Genomic DNA, 24305 nt, shown 5'->3' on the forward strand with positions numbered 1-24305 from the left:
TAGTAAGTCTTCAAAATCTGGTGTATATTTTACACTTACTGTATATCTCAGTTGGAACTAGGTACATTTCAAATTCTCAATAGCCGTATGTGGCTAGCAGCTATAGTATTGGACAACACAGGTCTAGGTATTTTTGTTGAAAATCCCTGTTTAAGAGATCTTTTCACCAGTATTTTTTTTTTTCTAATCACTAGATTTTTAATGTTTTTGAACTAAAAATATTGTAGGTTAAAACATGTAAAAGGAGTATTCGTTTAAGATAGGAAGTTCCTAGGTTAAGCCAACTGAAATTCAGAAAAGCATGATACTATCTTTTCTGCAAATATTTTAAAATATGCAGTAACTGCCACCAAAGACCAATTAAATCATTGAGTATCCCGTATGTATTTATCATTAATCTTAATGATAATACTTCTGTTAAGTAGGAGTAAGATTTTTGGGGGATAGTTACTTGATGTTGTATGTGTGTGTATATGTATTAAATTACATTAATAACATTCAGAAATTGTTTTATATACATGTATAGAATATGTGAGTTTTTTCCTTGTGATTTATACATTGTACAGACCAAGATTTTTAAACATTAATTACATGCTCTCCTTAAATGGAATTGTTGGTTGTTTGATTGGAAATAACTGTTTTCACTTTTCCATAAGATAATAAGTTAACCTTTATTGTTAAACTTTTGTTAATTAGTACTGTAACTTCACCATGGTTCTTTCTTGCTAAAGGTAAGAATTCTTGCAGCTAACTAGTTTTATTTTATTCTTTTTCTTATCTCAGGCCGTTCATATTCTGTATGTTCTCCAAGAATGCTCAATCAGTGTCTGGAATCCTTGGTGCAGAAGGTGCAAAGTGGGGTGGTGATAAACTTTGAAAAAGCAGGACCAGACCCTTCTCCAGTAGAAGGTATTATTGCACTTAGAGTCGTGCTTTATCAATTGTTTTAAGTAGAACTGATTACTACGATTTGGCCTTTATAATAAGGTGACAAAACTGTTATTATAATGAGGGAAAATTAAAATAGGAAAACCAGGGTACACTGTTAGTGGTTCATCAGCGTCATCTTTTGATGTTAATGATTGTTCACGGCCTGCAATTTTAGTAAGAGCCAAAAACCTATTTTACAGATAAGCATCCTCATATTTCCTTTTTAATATTGTACTGTTGCTTCTCTTCAATGTGTGTGCTTCTCTCATGTCCTTTAATTCAGAGTGTTCAACCCTAGGTGTTTATTCCTTATCTACTTTGTAAGGGTCAAACTGAACAGAACCAAATGGTTTTTGCGGGTCCAGAAATTAAGGACTAGCCTTTGCCATAAGGCTTGACTCTTCTTAACTCTTGCTAATCCCTGCCTAACTTGATTCTTAGCTTCTGTGATCATGAGCTATTTATATTAGCCAGAGCGTATAAGGAGTTACAGGAGTCCCGGGGTGTCCCAAACAGTTAAGTGCTAAAGAGCCTGTATTGCAGTTCTACTGTGCACATATATCAGAGGCTGAGGTATGGCAGGCGTGGTACATGCCCTAGGCACCACTTGAAGAGTGTGGGTTTATCGAACAGTTTCTCCTAACCATCATAGTTTCCATTGCCAGCTGTGAGAGATCATTCAACAACTTAAAACTAGTACTTTCATATTTGAGAGCCTCCATGTGTCAAGGCAGACTGTGTGATCTTGCTCTGCTGAGTGTAGAAAGAGAAGAAACTGAAAAAAAAAATGACTTTGAGCACATCATAGACAAATTTTCATCAGTGAAAGCAAGGAAGGTGCAGTTGTAATTTTCATGTAGTGCCATAATGTGTTAAGTAAAAGATTAACGAGCTTGACTTGTATTCTTGAGCTGATACTATGGTAAGTTTATCCAAAAGATGAGTGTCAGGTGTTTGGACAGTGGTACAGAGCCGTGGGGTTGTGGGGGAGCAGAGTGCAGCACTTGCCCCCGAGCACAAGTCCAAAGGGGCCCCAAACAAGGCACAGAATGACATTCCAGGGTACCACAAATATGAAAGGCGCCCAACTTAGGCAGCCAGACAAAAGAAGGGAAGGGAGACCAGAGTGGGGAAGGCATTTCTGCTGACTTGTTGCTGTCACCGTCTGTTCATCTTGAAATTGAAGGGGGTGCAATTTAGACATCAGCCCTGGCTGCTTGAATTGTGGGGGAGGGGTGCAGCTTAGAGATTGCCCCTGGGCGCTCACACACCTCTGCAGGGCTGCAATTTCAGCGCTTGCCATAGGCACCATTTTCCATAGATACGCCTCTGCATGGAGTTGCCATGAGTCAGAATTGACTTGATGGTAGCTAACAAGAACATGAGGAGTTACACTAGAACCAATGAACAATTTACAGCTAGGATTCTCTGTGCTGAACATAACTTATTTCAAGAATTAGAAAGTTATTAATGATACTTGAGAGAGGTGAGCCACTAGAGTGTGTAATTGAGAGAGGGATTATAGAGAAGAAAGACTGGGAGGATTATACAGAAAGAACAGAAGATGGTAAGCCTATATAAATTGTATTATTGCATTTGGTTTAAAAAAACTTGTTAGACATGGAATGTATTGATTTATTTTTATTTTAGTGCTTGACTTACAGTTAGGCATGAAGTTTTTTTTTTTTTTTAAGGAGTTATTAGGTTTTAGTTAAAATTATTTTTAAGAAATATTCAGTAAGCAGCACTTACCTAGCATTTACTGTGTGCCTGCACTATTTTTGGCACTGGGATATAATAAGGAAAAAGGTAAATTGGGTGCTTGCCCTTATCATTCATTAAACAAACGTTTTCCATAGAGAATGGTTTACATGTTCTGATTGGGCAAGCAAAGAATGCTTTAGGAGGTCCTCTCAACTGGTGAACTGATAGTTGGAATTTGCAAACTTTATTGTCTAATGAGTTTTAATCTAATCTAAATGTTAAGCAATAATGATAGTATTTTACCATTTAAGAAAATAGGAAAATCCAGAAAAGAACAAATGAGGGCATTTTTATTAACTTGGGTAATAATGGATATAATTTAACTTTTTCCCCCTAATGATAAATGCTTTTTGTTTGTTTGTTTGTTTGAATTTCTTTGCTATAGATGGGCAGCCAGATGTATCAAGGCCTTTTGGATCTCAGCCTTGGCATAGTTGTCACAAGCTCATATATGTCAGACCAAATCCTAAAACTGGGGTTCCTATAGGTCACTGGCCTGTTCCAGAATCTTTCTGGCCAGATCAGAATTCTCCAACACTAGTAAGTACCAGAGAGACTATGACTGTAATAGTAACCATTTAGTTGCTTTTTGTATTAGTTTTGATTACTATTGTCAGTTAAAGGTGTGGCTCATTTAGCGGGGTTAGACAGACGGTCCAAGTGCTATGATAAGCTATTACTTGTTTATGAAGTAGTAGAAAAGAGGCATCTGTTTTCTTTAGAATCTGATACCATCCTTACACTTTTATTATTGGCATCTGGGTACAGAATCACATATTGTAGCAAGATTTTCTCTTTGGACTCTCAACATAATGTGACATGAGGATTTGTCTCTGAGGCACAATTTAGAATTTAAATGAAAGTTCGAAAATAATTCTGATAGTTTGCCTGTGGTCTTTTTTAGTCTTAGAGATTCATGTTGACTTGCATACTTTCAGTTATATTCAGTGTTTCATTCTGGAGGCTTAAGCTAGAAATGATTTTCTGGTCTTAATGTACATGAATTATTTTTAGGAACAATGACATCTGTTGAATGATCGTGGTGAATTATCAGTATTCACTATTCTTACTATAATAGGGTAAAATTATACAAATTAAAATCTGTTCAGTCTTGGTAGTGTACTGTTTTCCAGGCTGGTTTTTTTTCTTGTATCTGAGGACATCAGGAGATACTTTGTGGGAGAATGTGACAGTGGTTCTCTTTGATATTACTCTTAGAAGATAAGAATTGTATTTTGAAGATCACTGAGCAGTATTTAATGATGCTTCATGGAACTGTCATTTATGAATTAAACTGAACCCTTTTTGAAACCTTTTAATACTCTAAACCTGTATCAGTTCTTCAGGGTAATTTTTACTTTAAGTCTATACAAAGTCTGTAAAGTGATGTTTCCTTTATTCATTAGGGATTTAATGCAGTAGTACGTGAAAAATTGGATACTCTTTGAGGCTTTCTAAATTTCAGTGAGGTATCTTCTTTATTACTTTTCCATCATAATTTTTTAGTCTGCCCTCATAGAGAAGCTTTCCATTCCTTTGGTCAGTTTACTTTCTCTTCTAGCGCGCTTTCAGCTCATACCATATTTGTACGAAATGTTGTCTTGTTGGTTATTCATCCTATTGTATTTGTTTAATGCCTACAGTAGTACTGTATGGTACTTGTGAAGTCCTAGCAGAAAGAAATCCAAAACCAATATCACAAGCAGTATCTGTTGATATTGACTGCTCAAGTGGTCTATTGCAAATTGTCACAAGTCATAGAGGGTTTTGAAGTATGGGTAGGATTTCAACTGGTGGAGGAAACAGTGTGAGAAAAAAGTATGGAAATAAAAAAGAACAAGGTGTATTTAGAGGAATAACAAGTAGCTGAGTTTGGGTGGATCATAGCATGTATATAGGACCTTGAGATTACTATTTAAATAAGTTAAATTGCTGATGACTGTAAATGGGAAGGTTAAGGAATTTGAGCTTTTTTTCCAGTGGGGATCAAAGAACAGTTGAAGATGTTTTTAACAGAGTGGCATTGTTAAGTGATGCTTTAGGAAAATTAATCTGGTGGTGGTTATATGAGCAAAGTTGGAAAGGAAATGAGTTAGAAGGCAGGCAGCTGGCAAGAGGGCTATTGCTATGGTGCAGGTAAGAGGTGGAGTTTGAAGTAAGATGATGGAAGAGAGACTCATAAGAAAGAGATATAAAAAATAACTGGCAGAATTTAGTAACTGAAGGATATTTTAGGGGAAAGGGAGTTTTTATAAATTTCAATATTTGAATATAAATTTCATACAAGAAGTATTGATACTGAAATGAAATGTAATTTTTTAGAGACTGATTCTGAATTTGAATCATGGTTCTACTGGTTATTAGCTGTGTGACTTTGGTTAATTATCTTCTCTAAGCCTCAGTTTCCCAAAATCTGTTAAATAGGTATACTAGTTCCTATCTCATAGGATTATTATAGTGATTAGATGAAAAAATATATATATACATGCATAATTTTCTTAGCTTAGATTAAAATTAGACAACTTCTGAAGTATTCTTTCTCCACTTTTACCCCTGGATTTCAGTATTTTCATCCAAAAAATAAGTAAGTTTCATTTAGTATGCTTATATGTCAGGTGTATGCTGGGCACAGGAGCACAGATGAGTAAAACATAGTGGTGAGCCTCTTGAAGCTCACCATTTTATGAGCTGGTCAGCCGTGCAAACACACTCGAGTGTAGTGTGCTAACTATAATAGAGGGGTGCTGCAGAGCCTGGGGGAGGTGATGCCTAACTGCCTGGTATGTGTTTGGGGTACAGGGTGGGAAAACGTGTCAGGGAAGAGGTGTCTTAGAGGTTGGTGCTTGCCAGCTCATCCTTCGTTTGCAAAACGTGCAAGAAAGAAAATAATAAAGCAGTCAGGGATAACATTAAACACAGGGGCATGAAAGATGATGACATATTTGGGTAACTGCAGGTACGCAGGAAAGCTTGGTGGCGTAGTGGTTAAGAGTTCGGCTGCTAACCAAAAGGTCAGCAGTTTGAATCCACCACGTGCTCCTTGGAAACCCTATGGGGCAGTCCTGTAGGGTCGCTATGAGTTAAAATCAACTCAGCGACAGTGGGTACAGGCAGGTATGCATGGCTGGAGCACAGGGTTCATATGGCGTGGTGGCTGAAAGACACATAAGGACCAGATCATCAAAGATCTTTGCATATAGTATTAAAAGAGTCTGAACTCTATTTTTAGGTGATTGGAAGCTACTTTTACTGAATAATTTTAGGGAGAGAAATTACATGATCATATTTATACTTCATGAAAATAATGTGGGGGTGATGTGGCCATGGTTTAGATTGGAAGAGGACTAATTAGCTAGGAAGACTGATTAAAAAGTAAGAGGTTTTACTAGTTTAGTCTGATAAGAAATCATGAAGGCTTGAGTTAAAGTGTAAGAAATAGAAGATAAATTTCTAGAAACGTGAGAATTTAGTATTGACAAAGAAGGCAGCTAATGTTGAGCACGTCTCACGTTTTGTGTGTTGTGCGAAGTGTGGTAGAATTTATGGTATCATTTTGTCTAGGTCTTTGAGATAGCTAACTATGGAGGATGAGGGGGAGATATTAAAGATAGCATCTGTTTTAGAACAGGTTTTGTGGTTTGGAGGAGAAATAATGAATTGGACATAATGTGTTTCAGGGTCCTCTGGAAGATTCAGGTTATGTCTAGTAGGCAGTTGGATACACGAGAGAAACGAGAGATGTGGTACCAGCACAGTAGATTTGGGAGCCACTAGCGTATAGATAGTAATTGAGTCTAATAGATTCCTTTATGGCTGTGAAATTTTAAATTATTTCCTCATAGCTTCTATTTTCTTCATAATTGGTGAGAGTTCTTAGGAAGGAAACTACTAAGAGGTAAACAGGAGAATAATATACCTTTTTAACGGTCCTGTGTTTTTTACACCCCTAGAACAAGGGTCTAGAAGTAGGGTGTGCATACCACAGGAGCAACCAAAGCAGTCCATTGAAGTAGAGAAGAAAACATTAGAACTTTTATTTATGCTTATTTTTCTCCTACTTTAACATTATTTTTTGTATATATTTTATTATGTATATAATACCTCAATAATTTATAAATAAGTGTATGTACATCCTAATCGATTATATATTAAATAACTTTACTGATCAAGGTGTATGATCATTTTGTAAGCTGCTGATGTGTGCAAGTAATTAAATTGCTTCAAATGAGGACTTATGAAGGTTTCTATACCTTTCTTATTTCTTGGATGTAAACATTAAAGAGTACTTATTTAATTATAAAATTTTGCATTTAACTTATTTAATAAATTTTATTTTAAGATCTAAGATTTTTATTTTGGATAGGTTTTGAAATGTTTCTTTTTCTTATAAATATTAAATAATTTATATATTACATTTTAAAGTATTTTCTTTTATCTAATGATGCTTTTAATAGTAAAGATCAAACTCACTAGCAAAACTGAGGAACTGAGTATATTTTGATAGTGAGAGAGACTTACAGTGAGTTTGTTCCTGGTGTTTTGTGTAGATAGTAATAATAAGACTTTCCCTCTAGCCACCTCGTACATCCCATCCTGTAGTGAAGTTTTCCTGTACAGACTGTGAACCAATGGTTATTGACAAATTGCCTTTTGATAAATATGAGTTGGAACCTTCACCGCTGACTCAGTTTATCCTGGAGAGGAAATCTCCTCAAACATGTTGGCAGGTGAGTTGAACAATTGTAGTGATTTAAAAATTTAAGTTAGATGTTTCTTAAAACTTAAATTGAATTGGTGATTTATATTAACATTCTTTAAAGGTTATTAAATACGAAGTTTTAACAACTCCTTTTTAAACAGGTATATGTGAGCAACAGTGCAAAGTATAGTGAACTTGGTCATCCTTTTGGTTACTTGAAAGCCAGTACAGCACTGAACTGTGTCAACTTATTTGTGATGCCTTACAATTATCCAGTCCTCCTTCCCCTTTTAGGTAAGAAATTCTGTAACATTTTCTGTGGCTTAGCATAGAAACAGTTTTCTAAAAAGAAACTTTGGGAACATCTCTATTTGTGATTTTTCTTGTCTTCTGGAAATGAATGAAAATGTATTTAATACTTAAAAATGTTAATCTTTTCTAAAGAAATTTTTATAACAGCCTATTTATGTTTGAGGCAAATTGAAAGTTGGTGTCAAAACACTTTTATTCTACAAACGAATAAAGGTATTATATTCCTAAATTTTAAATTAAATGTTTTAATTTTTCTGCAAGTTAGGTAGAATTGGTAATGCAGGGTTTCTGTTTTATTAAACAAGACATATTTTTTAAAAGCATTATATATTCACAAGATCTGAGTGTGTTTTCTTTCAAAGAATTTATACTTTAATTTTCATTTGGAAAAAAGTTTTTTAAACAAAGGAATCTGTCTCAAAATAATATGATAAAAGCCTAAAGTTAGTTTCTAAGTATCATCTGGCTGTAATTGTTTGAGGACTACTGTTAGAGAAGACTTCTTTCCCTCTGTGGACTCACCTCAGATTTAAAGGTGTTAGTATAAAAAATTAGGTATATTTTATGGAAAACATTGTGCATACTTTGTTTCTGGCCTCTAATCTGTTTTGTGTCCAGGTCTAGGCTGGATGTGGATTTTTTTCTTGCGTATTTTCTGATTCTACCTTTATTATTTCATACAATTTTAGACCATAGTTGGCAGCTTTTCATTTTTAAGTGGTGGCATTAAGAGAAAACCCTAGGACCAAAAATTTTCCTGCTTTGAATTTTGTTGAAAGCTTACATCTGATGCTACGCTCTTAGAAATAACAAAGCACAGACTTTAAAAATGAAACTTCTTTGACTTGATTTTTATGTGTGAAAACACCGAGTGATGATACTTTGTTTATAATATAAATTTTTAGATGACTTGTTTAAAGTACATAAAGCAAAACCAACATTGAAATGGAGACAGTCATTTGAAAGTTATTTGAAGACGATGCCTCCCTACTATCTTGGGGTAAGAATGTTATTGTTAAAAATAGAACTGTTATATAAAATTTTATATTATGCTTATAGTTTACTCTAGGTATTATTACAGATCTTTATTTATTGCCGCTATAGGTTAAATGTCATGAAAATTGTGTGTACAGATGACCATTTTATCAATACAGATGTAATGATAAAGCTGTGTTTTAGTGATTGATAGAAGGGCAATGATGATGTTGTGGTGGTGATTCTGATAGTAAATATTTATATGAAGCTTACCATAGGCCCGGTACTGTCCAAAGTACTTTACATGTGTTAACATTGTTCAATTCATATAATAAGCCTATGAGGTAGAAACTGTTATTTCTATTTCATAGACAAGGAAACTAAGACACTAAACGGTTAAGAAATTTTCCAAAGCTACACAGCTAATATATGTGGGGATGTAGGAGGCTGGAATTCAGCCCCAGGCAGTCTAGTCTGGCTTTAGTATTTAGTCTCTTAACTTTGTTATGCTGCTTTTTAAAATTGCAGTTTTATAATTGTTTCTCTTTAAAGGGTGCAAAATGGTTTTTGTTGCATTATTTCCCAAATCTCTAGAAACACCTTTTTAGGTAGATAAGTATATATTCTTATAGAACCATATACTTTTAGAAAACCTGATTACTTAACTATGGTATCTTGGTAGATAAGACCAAAAACATATATATTATTTACATACATTAATTAATTTAGGAAAAGTAACTTCTTAACAAAAAGACCTACACTAAAAACACTTAAACGGCTCTGCTTTTGATCCAGGAATATTATAGCATTTGGCTGTAACTGATCTTTCCAAATATATCCCTAATGTAATTAGAAGATTAATTTCTTGAGCTTTGAAAATCATAACATCTTAGAGTTGTAAGAGAGAAGTTGTGTGAGCGTCTAGCACATAGATCCTGCCATGTAAAAGGATGAAAAAGAAGAATCACTTAGAATATGAAACTTACATATGTTGACTCATTTACATTTCATAGCAACCCTGAGGACTCACGTGGATAAATATCTGAGCTGGGATTTGATTCTAATATTTATTCTTTCTAATATATTAATTATTATTATTATCCTTTTACTGGCTGTATTCCATTCACATGTGCTGGACACTCCCGTTAGTGATATTTTTCATTGCACCAAGAGAGTCTCATTTTGCATCTGTCTTGGTCATCTAGTGCTGCTATAACAGAAATACCACAAGTGGATGGCTTTAACAAAGAGAGATTTATTCTGTCACAATCTAGTGGGTTACAAGTCCAAATTCAGGGCGTCAGCTCCAGGGGAAGGCTTTCTCTGTCAGCTGTGGAGGAGAGTCCTTGTCATCAGTCTTCCCTTGGTCTGGGAGCATCTCAGCGCAGGAACCTCAGGTCCAGAGGACTCACTCTGCTCACGGCACTGCTTTCTTGGTGGTGTGAGGTCCCCTTGTCTCAATGCTCGGTTCTCTCTTATATCTCAAAAGAAGTTGGCTTAAGACACTAACTAATCTTGTACACCTCATCAATATAACTGCCACTAATCCATCTTACTACATCATAGTGATAGAATAACACATAGGGAAATCACATCAAATGGCAAAATGGTACACAATCATACAATACTGGGAATCATAATCTAGCCAAGTTGATGGATATTTTGGGGGGACACGATTCAATCCATTACAGCATCCCCATACAATTGAAAATTATTTCACTATACCACATCCGTAGTAAATATTAGACTGTTTTTTCCTTCTTCTTATTTTTTCTTCAGATCTTGTTTCTGAGTTTTTTGTTTTTTTTCATTTAATCTCAGCTAATTACAATAATAGTAATGGTTAACACCTACTGAATGCTTACTGTGAGCAAGATGCTTTTATAAGTCCTTTACATATATTAACTCATTTTATCCCATGATAACCCTATGAGGTGTAGTGTCTTAGGCTGGGTTCTCTAGAGAAACAAAACCAGTGGAGTGCATATATACATGTAAATATATATAGAGAGATTTATTTCAAGGAAATGGCTTATGCAGTTATGGAGGCTGGAGGGTCTCAAATCCATGGGTCAGGTGTCAGACTGGAGGCTTCTCCTGACTCACATGGTTGCAGGGGCTGATGGACCCACAATCGGCAGGTCAGATAGTAGGCTGTTGGCTCATGGGGCTGTGGAAGCTGGTGAATCCCAAAACTGGCAGGTCAGAAGGCAGGCAGCTGGGTCACAGAGCTGTATAAACTTGAGAATCCTAGAATCAGCGGCTCAGATTAAAGGCTCAAGTTCCAAGAACCGCAGGTCAGATGATGACAAGCCGGATGCAGGATCCAGAGCAAGGGAGAGCCTTGTCAGAGCATCCATATATATACTGGATGCAGGTCATGCCCCCAAGAAAACTCCCCCTACATCAGAGTAAGGCTGTGACTTAATATACACCCTACACTAATCCTGCCTCATTAGTATATAGAGATTAGGATTTACAACACATAAACTGGGGGATAATTACATAATATCACAAAATGGAGGATAATTAAGTCAGATCATGAAAATGGAGGACCAGCACCCAACACTGGGGATCATGGCCTAGCCAAGTTGACACACAACATTAACCATCACAGGTAGGTACTATAATTATCCCCATTATACAGATGAGAAACAGAGCGGTTATGTAACTTGAGTGGTGGAGTCAAAACCCACCCAGTTTCCCAAGGTGGTATTCTTAGATTTTCCTTGACTCCTTTTACCCAAGTTCTATGAAATCTACCTCTACAATGTGTCTCCTGTCCATTTCTTTCAAACTTAGTATCTCCAGAGATACTAAGGAGTCCAGGCCTTCACCGTTTTTCGCTCTTGATATTATTATAGCCTTTAATCCTTTTTAACTCTATTTCAAACTGCCTTTTATGCCACTGGCAGATGTTTTGCTGAAAGACAAATATGATTACATTACTCCTTTCCTTATTGAGGAAAAGAATTGAAAATCTTTTTGGAGAAATTTTTAAAACTGACTTCTCATACATGTAGCCATAAATTTTAAAGCTTAATATTGAATGATGTTTCCTTTTTTCCTGTAGCCTTTGAAGAAAGCTGTTAGAATGATGGGAGCACCTAACCTAATAGCAGACAGTATGGAATATGGACTTAGTTACAGTGTCATTTCATACCTCAAAAAATTGAGTCAACAGGTAATATTAAGAAATAGAGCAAGCCTTTAAATATTTTAAATGGTTTTGGCTAATACGGTTAACAAGCCAGATGCTAGTTCTTATTGGTTCTAATGGAGTTGCATTATATTCATATATTGTATTTTAAAGCACATATATCATATGTTAACATAATTCTGTCTCAGGTACATAGTCTGCTATGTTTTGAAATGTTAGCTTACTTTTAAAGTTTCATAATAATTCTTAGTTTATGAAAATGGCATCATTAATCTTTCCCTAGACTTCCTATATGTGAACATTGTGTTTTCTTTTGAGAAATTTATATTAGAAAGTTATTTTTCTTAGAAAAAAGTATGCTTTTCATTTGCTTTATTTTTTTAAATCTGCAGAATTTTTTCTTTCAAGATGGGAGTTTCTATTGAAATGTTTGTAAAAACACTGAATTTTGCCCTTTTGGCCATAAATCACATAAATAGTGTATTACAAGCAGTGTATATACTTTAATTGAATCTCATTTCTTTTAATGTCCTATGAAATACATTATTCCTCTCATACTTTTGATATCTGTAACTTAACTACTTGTCAAAATGCAGGTTGGGGGGTGTCAAAATATGCTGTTTGCTTTCCAGTGAAAAATGACACCACTTTTTGCCATGCTTGTGAACGTTCAGATAATGTGCTAATAGCAGTGTCTTTAAGTAAATATTGATAGGATTATTTCTTCTAATTTTCTATCACGTCTGAATTGGGGATATACTTTTTCATTTAGGGTATATTTACTTTTCATAGTTTCAGTGTTGCTAGGTACCGTCAACTTGATTCTGACTTGTAGCAGTGACCCAGTGTGACAGAGTAGAGCTGCCCCATAGGGTTTTCTAGGATGTAATCTTTACAGAAGCATATTGCCAGGTCTTTCTCCTATGGAGCCACTGGATGGGTTCCAGCCACCAAGCTTTTGGTTAGCAGTGGAGCACTTAATCATTGCACCACCAGCGCTCCTTGGTTTAAGCGTAGAGAAGTTTTTTTTTTTTTTTTTTAAATGTATAGGACATTTATTTATACTTAATTACTGTTTTTCAAAAGGACATAATTTTAGTAATATCACTTTAGCCTAAAAACTCCACTACAGAAACCAGATTTAACCAGCAGCATTGTGGTAGATTGGAAAGAGTGAAGAACAGTCCAGGTGGTGGGCCTAGTCAGCACGGCAGGTTTCTGCAGTGTGGGCAGCTTCTCTAATGCCTGACTCCTGCAGCACATGTGGCTTCTTCAGTGCCCAGCTTTTGCAGATTATGGCAGCCAGCAGTCAGAGGCTTCCCCTGGCATTCCCCTCAGGTGGTTTTGTAGCAGAGGGCCTCTAGTGAAACACTGACCCATGAATGGCACCTAGAGGGTGCATCCTTGGTAAGTTCTATCATGAGACCACAGTGACTTCTCTGCAATCCAGAGAGCCACAGCCAAGCCTTCTCCAACAAGGTCTGCATCTTAGCTCTGGTGGCTCCTCCTTGGAGTGTAGAGTTTTAATAAATAAAATAACAAATTAAAGTTGTGTTTGTTTGCCCTGGCCAAAAGTTTAGAGTTGTGATGATTTAAAATCATAAGGCATTATTGTTTTTAAAATGTTTAGTTACTGAGTACTTGATATAAACTATGCTACTTGAGTTTTTAATGTCTTTTATCCCTTCTTTAATATAAGAAATATTTAATGTATAGAAGACCAGAAGTGACTATTAGTATCTGTGTTCACAGTTTAATTTATATCAAGACAACTCTTGTTTATTTTTAATTCAGGCCAAAATAGAATCTGATCGAGTTATCGGATCCGTAGGCAAAAAAGTAGTACAGGAAACCGGAATTAAAGTCCGAAGCCGATCACATGGTATATCAATGGCATATAGGAAAGATTTTCAACAGTTGCTCCAGGGAATTTCAGAGGATGTTCCTCACAGACTGCTAGACCTTAATATGAAGGAGTACACTGGGTTCCAGGTTGCTTTGCTAAATAAGGTAATAGTCATATGAATTTAGTGTACTGTAGTTATATTCTGTTGTGCTTTTGAATAAATCATTCTTTCTGTTAACTGACATTTGTCAGAATTTTAAGAAATACTTCTGTACCTCTGCACTATAATGATCACTATACTGTCATTGAACAAACATTGTACACGGTGAGTGAATGGATGGATTGATGAAGAATAGGCTAACCCATTCATTCTATAGATGAGAAAACAGAGGCTTAGAGATTGCTTAAAGTTACATAGCTAATGGTAGAGTTAAGTCACTGCGATTTCACTGTACTTTGATATTTAAATACTGGTAACCTTGGGCACAGCATGTTCTTATCCTAAAATGCCTTATAATACTCATTGTTAAAAATATCTTCATCCCAGCAGGCTTTTTGAAGAAATGGACAAGTTGATTCTAAAATTCACATGTAAATGCAAAGGTCCTAAAATAGCTAAAACAATTTTGGAAGAGAAGAATTAAGTTGGAGAGCTTACACTGTCTGATTTCAAAACTTACTGTAAAGGTACAGTGATCAACACAGTGTGGTGTTGACAGAAGGATAAACATATACATTAGTTAGAACAGAGTAGAGTCTAGAAATGGTCCCTCACACATATGGTTGATTTATTTTTAACAGAGGTGTCACAATAATTCAGTGGGCGAGAAGATGGTCTTTACAGCAAATGGTGCTGGAACAATTGGATATCCATATGCAAAATAATGAGCCTTGTCCCTTCACATTACTTGAAGTGATCATGGGCTTAAATGTGAGAACTAAAACTATAAAACTTCTAGAAGAAAACATAGGAGAGAATCTTTGTGACCTTGGGAGAGCAAAGATTTGTAAAATACAACACAAAAAGCACAAACACAAAAAAAGTAAATAAATTGAACTCTGTGAAAAAATTTTGCTCTTCCAAAGAAATAGGGAAGCTACAGGATGGGAGAAAAGCATATATCAAATAAAGGACTTCGTATCAAAATATATAAAGAACGCATACAACTTAATAATAAAAAGACAACCCAATTAAAAAAAGCAGCCAGAATATTTGATGAACAGACACTTCACCAAAGAAGATATACAGATGGCTTATAGGCACATGAAAAAATGCTCAATGTCATTAGCCATCAAGGAAATACAAATTAAAGTCATAATGAGATAGCACTTCACACCTACTAGAATGGCTCAAATTTAAAAGACTGAAAAAATCAAATGTTGTTTGGGATGTGGACAACTGGAACTCTCATACATTGCTGATGGAAAATAGTTTGCAGTTTCTTAAAAAGTTAAACATACACTTGCTATACAGCCCAACTAGCGATTAATTCTACTTGTAGATATTTACCCAAGAGAAATGAAAATAAATGTCCATATAAAGACTTGTACAATAATGTTTATAGTAGTAGTATTCATAATAGCCCCAAACTGGAAACAAACCAAGTGTTCATCATCTGGAGAGAGAAGATGTGGCCTGTCCATGTAATGGAATACCACTCTGCAATAAAAAGGAACAGACTACTAATACATCAACAACCTGGATGAGTATCAGAAACATCATGCTCAGTGAAAAAGCCAGATGCAAAAGATTATATATTGTAAGATTCTGTTTATAAAATGGAATATAGAGAGACGGAAAGCAGATTGGTGGTAGCCTGGGGATGGAAGTGGTGGTTGACTACAAATGGGCGTGAGGAACTTTCTGGGGTAACGGAAGTGTTCTAAAACCTGGATTGTGGTGATGGTTTCACAGGTATAAATTTACTAACACACCAAACGGTATACTTACAGTAGGTGGTTTTCTGTATGTAAATTATACCACAAAAGTGTTTTTAAAAACCTTCAAAGTTTTTAAAATTTGGAAATTGGCTTTATAAGATACTTACTTCTCTGAACTAGATAACTCGTATATCTTATTTCCAAAGCTATGTTACAAGCTAGAGATTTTAGCCTCTTAATTCTACACTTGAAAATAAATTTTGTCTTTAAATGTTTCAACAATAGGATTTGAAACCACAGACATTTAGAAATGCTTATGACATACCAAGACGGAATCTTTTGGATCACTTAACAAGAATGAGATCTAATCTTCTGAAGAGCACCCGCAGATTTCTTAAAGGACAGGATGAAGGTTAGATAATGATGTTAATATTGGTATTTCTTTTGTATTTTTTTATAGTATGAAAAAATGTGGTATGGTAATTAAATTTTAAAGAGTTATTATAATACTATTATAGTCTCTTTGCAAGTATAGATAAATGAAGTAAAAAGTGAGTCATTTCTATTTCTCTTCTCCATCATTGTTGCCCCAAATACTATTCACCAGAGGTAAACTTTGGTTTCCTTTTTAGCTTTCCTTACATTTTTACACACGAACAGTCATTTTCCTGTGCTGCACTGGTATCAGGTGGGATAACTCTGGATGGCCAGTACGGGGCATGTTTTGTACTTCCATCTGTATTCAAGGCACCTACTGCACATCATGTCAGTTGAGAATGTAACCCTTTTTCATCTCTAATTTAAGCATCCCAATTACAGCCTTATATAAAAAGGGTTGTCTGTGTGACTTCTCTCGTCTGTAAATTCTGCTATAATTAAATAATTCTGTTTACTTGGGACAGAGTAGAAGAGACATACTTTTTCATGGTAAGATTACACATACAGTTTATGCACTGAAATTAACTGCAATAGTTTTTGTTTTGTTTACAAAATGAAATCAATATTTTAAAAAGTCAAAAACTTATGCTACATTTTTATAATTGCAGCAGACTAATTTAGAATATGTAGTAAGGGAAGACTACCTAGAATAGCACTAGGTAGCATTCCTATATGAGAAGACATTATTTGGTAATTAGATGGGTATAGTTTTAGTGATGCTAACTTTTGTTGTTACGTTGTTTGAAAAGATCAAGTGCACAGCGTTCCTATAGCACAAATGGGAAATTACCAGGAATACCTCAAGCAAGTACCGTCTCCACTAAGAGAACTTGATCCTGACCAGCCTCGAAGGTTGCATACATTTGGTAACCCCTTTAAGCTGGATAAAAAGGTAATTTTAAAGTGTCCCATTATGTAATTCTTTTGTGCTAGGCACGGTGGATTTAATAGAGTTTATAACAATTGTTCATTTGACTAAAATACTATGCTTTTATATTAGTTAAAACACAGTGTGATTTTCATCAGTCATATAACCAGTATTACATGACGAAAAGAGCATATATTTCCCTCTATATTTACAACTTAAATTTCCTTCTTTATGTGATGGCTGGTATGTTTTTATACTTTTTTTTTTTTTTTTGTAAAAAGAGACTTAAGGTAAAATTCACAGTAACCTCTTGCCTCATTTGTTTTATTAGACAATCATGTCTTACAACTTTGTCTTTATTCTCTCAATTTTCAAGTTGTTTCTTGACATTCTTGGATGGAAATCTTGTAGAGAATAAGTTAGTCTCTGTGACTCACTCCCAGAGACATTTTGCCTGCTTCAGTAGTGCTTTTTCTAAAGTTTACAAGCATTATGATGTTATTGTACAATAAGTTAAACATTCATTAGGTAAACACGATTTAAGAGAATTTGATTTCTATTCATACTATCATCTTAGTAGTTAGTCTTTTATTTGATTGCTCATATCCTTCATTTATTCATTTAACAAATATGTATGGAGTACAGTCGGCCCTTTGTATCCATGGGTTCTGCATCTGCAGATTCAACTACTGCAGTTTGAAAATATTTGGGGGAGAGGGTGGGAGAGGGGAGTAATGTGTAGGCATACCCTGCTGTGGCCTCCTGCCATTTCACAGATTCTCAGTCTCTCCAGCACTTGTTGTTTGAGCATTGTTCACCTCATGTCTGACATGTACTATGTAGTTAGGCCTACGATGGTTGTGTCTATGCTGAACATGTACAGACTTCTTTTTCCTTGTCAATACTGGGTAAACAATACAGTATAACAACTATATACATAGCATTTACATTGTATTAGGTATTATAAGTAATCTGGAGATAATTTAAAGTATACGGGAGGATGTGCTTAGGTTGTGTGCAAATGCTACGCCATTTTATATAAGGGACTTGAGCATCCACGGGTTTTGGTATCTGCGGGGGGTCCTGGAAACAACTACCCATGGATACCAACGGATGACTCTACTTTCTATGTGCCAAGCATTGTGCTAGGCACTGTGAATTTAACAGGGTTATAATAATTCTTAATTTAAGTAAGTTGAAGCTATCCTTGTTGAGTTTCTAATAAATGGCAATACAGTTATAATGCTGTTGTTTTAATTGGAATTGGAATTAGTTGTGCCATTTAAAATTTATATGTAAATTCAGGAAAATTATATCCATTTTTTTGTTACAGGGTATGATGATAGATGAAGCAGATGAATTTGTAGCTGGACCTCAAAATAAACATAAACGACCTGGAGAACCAAATATGCAAGGGATCCCCAAAAGACGTCGGTGTATGTCTCCATTACTAAGAGGCAGACAACAGAACCCTGTGGTGAACAATCATATTGGAGGAAAAGGACCACCTGTACCTATGACTCAAGCACAGTCAGATCTAATTAAACCCCTTCCTCTTCATAAAAGTAGGAGTTATTTATTTTTTTAAACATGATTAGCTGCTTTTTGGTTTCTCTTCAGGGACGAGCTTTTTGTAGTAAATTACAGAAAAAAATTGATAAGAGTCCAGTGAGTGTCCAGAGAAGATATTTGTTTATTTTAAATTAGCATGTAATCATTTTTGTCTGTCTTTTTAATGAATGCTTGTTGAGCATTTCATATATTTCTGATACTTTGGTAGCTATTGTGCTCTAAAATATCATTTGCAGATCTTAAGTATATAAAAATAACGGGCATTAACAGAGGCATTATGAATACCCGTAGAAAGATAGTTTTCAATTTCAGTTTAATTCAACAACTAATTATTAAACACAGAGTCTGTTTTGGACAATGGTAGGCATTGAGGTATAGCAGTGAATAAGAAAATAGTGACTTCTGCTCTCATTTATAATGAGTGAGGAGAGAAGGTCATTGAACAGATGTGTGATAGATATTACAAAAGAGAAGTCAAGTATGCTGAGGAAGCATTTGGGAAGAGGATTTAACTTGACTGGGAGGTCAAGGTACTTTTACTGAGGAAGTTATGTTTATGCTGACATTTGAAGGATGAATGGCAATTAGCTAAATAAAGCTGCGCATTTGCCTGTACTAAGTAGTATTCTAACGAGTATATGCAAAGGTATAAAGAAAAGAGAAGGGCATTAAAGGAACTGAAAGAATACCAGTGTGGCAAGGGTGTTGGGAATGAGGTAAGGTGAGAATGAAAGATAGGTTGAGGCCAAATCATGAAGGGCCTTGGAAGCTATTGTAAAGATTTTAGACTTTATTCTAAGGACAATGAAAACCCATTAAAAGGTTTTATAGAGAAAGTAGCCTGATTAGATTAACATTTTGTAAAAACCAGGCCGACTGTAATGTGCAGAATGTTATCAGAGAGAGACAAAAATGGATGTAGGGACTCCTTAATGAATTAATAGATATAGGCAGTGATCATTAGTAGCTGACAACATCCGAACTGGAGAGAACCCAGATATTACCTATCTCCTGGTAGAAGTATACAATATTACGTCTTGCCCCTGCTCAAATATATACATATATACATATATACATGAACATTAGTCTGATTAAGTCTCTAGCTCTGACCGCTAATTTAAAGGAAATACTAGAGGACCGTGTTAAATGGCAAAACAAGGATACAGTTAGCAAAATCCAGATTGTGAGAGGCTCTGTAGGAAAAAGAATCTGTTATGGATTTTTATTTATCCCAGAAGAAAATGCTTAGAAAAAAGAGAGTGCAGAATGTCTTATAGCTTAAAAGATAGCCAGGAGACATATAAACCACTTGCAATGTACAGGTCTAATTTGGATCCTGAATCACATAAAAACTCTTCCACAAACAGAAAGTGTATAAGGTAATTGGAGAATGTGGACACTGACTAGATATTTAATGTTATTATGTAATTATTTTGGATGCAGAGGGACCATCTAGGAGGCTATTATAGAATCCCAGGAAGAAGATAATGGTGACCTGGCAGTGGGGTTGTGAGGAAAATATTATTTGATAAATACTTGGACATATCAGGAAAGGACTTGGTGATTGATTAGCTGTTGGGTCCAGGGCAAGGGAGGAGTGAAGTTTCTGCCTTGAGAGGCATTGGGTAGATAATGGTGTCAGGTATGAGATGGAGGAAGAGATGATGAGTGAGTTTAGAAGTGCCTGTTTAGATTATCAGACAATGTTCTGCCGCTATTCATAAGGTTTTCACTGGCTAATTTTTTTCAAAAGTAGACTGCCAGCGCAGAATTAAAAAAATCAGCCAGTGAAAACGTTTTGAATAGCAGTGGAACATTGTCTGATAATAGTGCTGGAAGATGAGCCCCTCAGGTTGGAAGGCACTCAAAAGACAACTGGGGAGTAGCTGCCCCCTCAAAGTAGGGTCGAACTTAATGACGTGGATGGAGTCAAGCTTTCGGGACCTTCAATTGCTGAAGTGGCACGACTCAAAATGAGAAGAAATAGCTACAAACATCCATTAATAATAGGAACGTGGAATGTACAAAGTATGAATCTAGGAAAATTGGAAATAGTAAAAAATGAAATAGAACACATAAACATCGATATCCTAGGCATTAGTGAGCTGACATGGACTGGTATTGGCCATTTTGAATTGGACAATCATAAATGGTCTACTATGCTGGGAATGACAACTTGAAGAGGAATGACGTTGTATTCATCGTCAAAAAGAACATTTCAGGATCTATCCTGAAGTACAGTGCTGTTAGTGGTAGGATAATATCCGTATGCCTACAAGGAAGACCAGTTAATACGACTATTATTATTTAAATTTACGTACCAACAACCAAGTCCACCGATGAAGAAACTGAAGATTTTTTATCAACTTTGCAGTTTGAAATTGATCAATTATGCAATCAGGGTGCATTGATAATTGCTGGTGATTGGAATGCAAAAGTTGGAAACAAAGAATAAAAATCAGTAGTTGGAAAATATGGCCTTGATGACAGAAATGATGCTGGAGATTGCATGATAGAATTTTGCAAGACCAACAACTTCTTCATTGCAAATACCTTTTTTTAACAACATAAATGGTGACTATACACGTGGAGGAAACCCTGGTGTCGTAGTGGTTAAGAGCTGTGGCTACTAACCAATAGGTCAGCAGTTCGAATCCACCAGGTGCTCCTTGGAAACCATGTGGGGCAGTTCTACTCTGTCCTGTAGGGTCGCTGTGAGTCGGAATCGACTAGACGGCAACGAGTTTGATTTTGGCTTTTTTGGTATATGTGGATCTTGCCTAATGGGAATACACAGGAATCAAATAGACTACATCTGTGGAAAGAGACGATGCAAAAGCCTAATATCATCAGTCAGAACAAGGCCAGGGGTCAACTGCAGAACAGACCGTTGATTGCGTGTGTGTGAGTTCCAGTTGAAGCTGAAGAAAATTAGGACAAGTCCACCAGAGCCAAAGTACAACCTTGAGTATATCCCACCTGAATTTAGAGACCATCTATCTCATGAATAGATTTGACACATTGAACACTAATGACCAAAGACCAGATGAGTTGTGGGATGACATCAAGAACATCATACATGAGGAAAGCAGGAGGTCATTAAAAGACAGGAAAGAAAGAAAAGACCAAAATGGATGTCAGAAGAGACTCTGAAACTTGCTCTTGAACGTCGAGTAGTTAAAGCAAAACAGAAGAAATGATGAAGTCAAAGACCTGAACAGAAGATTTTAAATGGTGGCTCGAGATGACAAAGTAAAGTATTCAAAGGGCAGCTTGAGACGACAAAGTAAAGTATTATAATGACGTATGCAAAGACCAAAAAGGAAGAACATGCTTGGCATTTCTAAGGTTGAAAGAACTGAAGAAAAAATCCAAGCCCTGGGTTGCAATATTGAAGGATTGTATGGGCGACATACGAACGATGCAGGAAGCATCAAAAGAAGATGGAAGAAATACACAGTCACTGTACCAAAAAGAATTGGTTGACATTCAGTCATTTCAGGAGTTAACATATGATCAAGAACTAATGGCACTGAAGGAAGAAGTCCAAGCTGCACTGACGGCATTGGTGAAAAACAAGGCTCCAGGAATTGACGGAATACCAGTTGAGATGTTTCAACAAATGGATGCAGCACTGGAGGTGCTCACTCGTCTTTGTCATGAAATTTGGAAGACAGCTTCTTGGTCAACCAACTGGAAGAGATCCGTATTTACGCCTATTCCAAAGAAAGGTGATCCAACTGAATGCTGAAATTATTGAATAATATCATTAATATCACACTAAAGTAAAATTTTGCTGGAGATCATTCAAAACGGATTGGAGCAGTACATTGACAGGGAACTGCCAGAAATTCAAGCTGGATACAGACGAGGGCATGGAACGAGGGATATTATTGCTGATGTCAGATGGCTCTTGGCTGAAAGCAGAGAATACCAGAAAGATGTTTACCTGTTTTATTGACTATGCAAAGGCATTCGACTGTGTGGATCATAACAAATTATGGATAACACTCCGAAGAATGGAAATTCCAGAACTCTTAATTGCACTCATGCGGAACCTGTGCATAGACCAAGAGGCAGTTGTTCGAACAGAACAAGGGGATACTACTTGGTTTAAAGTCCAGAAAGGTGTGCGTCAGGGTTGTATTCTTTCACCATACTTATTCATTTTGTGTGCTGAGCAGATAATCTGAGAAGCTGGAGTATATGAAGAACGTAGCATCAGGATTGGAGGAAGACTCACTAACAACCTGCGTTATGCAGATGACACAACTTTGCTTGCTGAAAGTAAAGAGGACTTGAAGCACTTGCTGATGAAGATCAAAGACCAGAGCCTTCAGTATGGATTACACCTCATCATAAATAAAGAAAACAAAAATCTTCACAACTGGACCAATAAGCCCCATCATGATAAATGGAGAAAAGATTGAAGTTGTCAAGGATTTCATTTTACTCTGATCCACAGTCAACACCCATGGAAGCAGCAGTCAAGAAATCAAACAATGCATTACATTAGGTAAATCTGCTGCAAGAGATCTCTTTAAAGTGTTAAAAAGCAAAGATGTTACCCTTGAAGACTGTGGTGCGTCTGACCCAAGCCATGGTGTTTTCAGTCACCTCATATGCATATAAATGCTGGTTAATGAATAAGGAAGACAGAAGAGTTGATGCCTTTGAATTATGGTGTTCATGAAGAATATTGAATATACCATGGACTGCCAGAAGAACGAACAAGTTTTGGAAGAAATACAGCCAGGATGCTCATCAGAAGCAAGGATGGCGAGACTTTGTCTTACATACTTTGGGCATGTTATCAGGAGGGACCAGTCCCTGGAGAAGGACATCATGCTTGGTAAAGTAGAAGGTCATTGAAAAAGAGAAAGACTCTCAATGAGGTGGATTGACACAGTGGTTGCAACAGTGATCTCAAGCCTAACAACAATCGTGAGGATGGTACAGGACTGGGCAGTGTTTTGTTCTTTTGTAGATAGGGTCGCTATGAGTCAGAACCAACTTGATGGCACCTAACAACAACAACAAATGGGACAGAAGCCTAAAACAAGGGGGTTAAAAGAGAGGTGTGAGCGATGAAAAAATGGAGACATGAGTGTAAACAACCATTTTGAAGAAGTTTAGCTGTAAAGGGGACGTGGGAAAAGAGAGGTAACAGGAAAAGGTTGAAAGTGGTGACTTGGTTTTGTTTTTAATATGAAAGTAAGCATGTTGAAGTCCTTGTGTGATGGAGCCCAGTAGAGATGGATAGGTTGAAACTAGAGATGAGAGAGGACATAATCATAAAATCACTGAGAAAGCAGGAGGGAATGGTCTAGACCACAAATGAAAGAATGCTTCTTTACTCGAAGCAGGACGGGGATGAGTGCAAGTTTAGTTGTGGAAGTAGAGGAAGTTCTCTCCCACATTTTTGCTTCTCTTTTCTCTGTGAAGTAGGGAGCGACTTCATAGAGGTCACTGAGAGGTTATTAGACCTGTTCCCCCCAGAAAGCAGCTGAAGTCTAAGTTCCCTGGTTGTTCACCAACCTACTGAGAAGGAGCAATTGTGAAAGTCAGAGATTTGAACAGAGTGGAGAAGGTTTGAATCCTGTTTTTGTGGGAGAGGAAGAAACTGCTTGGCAGTGCTGAGGATCCAAGTAAAGGTGGTGATTGCGACCACTCTGCAGAGTGGATGATATTTCTTCAGTAGTGCTAGTTATTCCAAATGCAGTTCTAGAGCAAGCAGATAGAGTCATCTAATTTGGGGGTTTGCCCAACAAATGTTAGGAGAGGACAGTAGAGCAAGAGAATTTATGATACTGGCAAAAATTTAGGTATCATGGGATACAAGCTAGATAGATAGGAAAGT

At 36.2% G+C, this 24305-nt stretch overlaps 1 protein-coding gene across 4 annotated transcripts in view; it reads left to right on the forward strand.

Moving 5' to 3' along the window:
- Positions 1–24305, forward strand: part of INTS6 (integrator complex subunit 6) — an 82894-nt gene that overhangs the window by 53069 nt on the left and 5520 nt on the right. For 3 of the 4 annotated variants that reach the window (XM_004376563.2, XM_023731524.1, XM_012555614.2), the window contains 10 exons: positions 784–909; positions 3080–3234; positions 7269–7421; positions 7555–7687; positions 8611–8705; positions 11754–11864; positions 13635–13850; positions 15853–15979; positions 16755–16897; positions 18207–18438. In XM_004376563.2, the coding sequence (XP_004376620.1) occupies positions 784–909; positions 3080–3234; positions 7269–7421; positions 7555–7687; positions 8611–8705; positions 11754–11864; positions 13635–13850; positions 15853–15979; positions 16755–16897; positions 18207–18438 (1491 nt within the window). The remainder of the gene's footprint in view (positions 1–783; positions 910–3079; positions 3235–7268; positions 7422–7554; positions 7688–8610; positions 8706–11753; positions 11865–13634; positions 13851–15852; positions 15980–16754; positions 16898–18206; positions 18439–24305) is intronic. The other variant, XM_023731523.1, reaches the window with a different exon arrangement.

This window comes from Trichechus manatus, unplaced genomic scaffold, assembly GCF_000243295.1.
Source record: "Trichechus manatus latirostris isolate Lorelei unplaced genomic scaffold, TriManLat1.0 scaffold00044, whole genome shotgun sequence".
NCBI classification, from domain to species: Eukaryota; Metazoa; Chordata; class Mammalia; order Sirenia; family Trichechidae; genus Trichechus; species Trichechus manatus.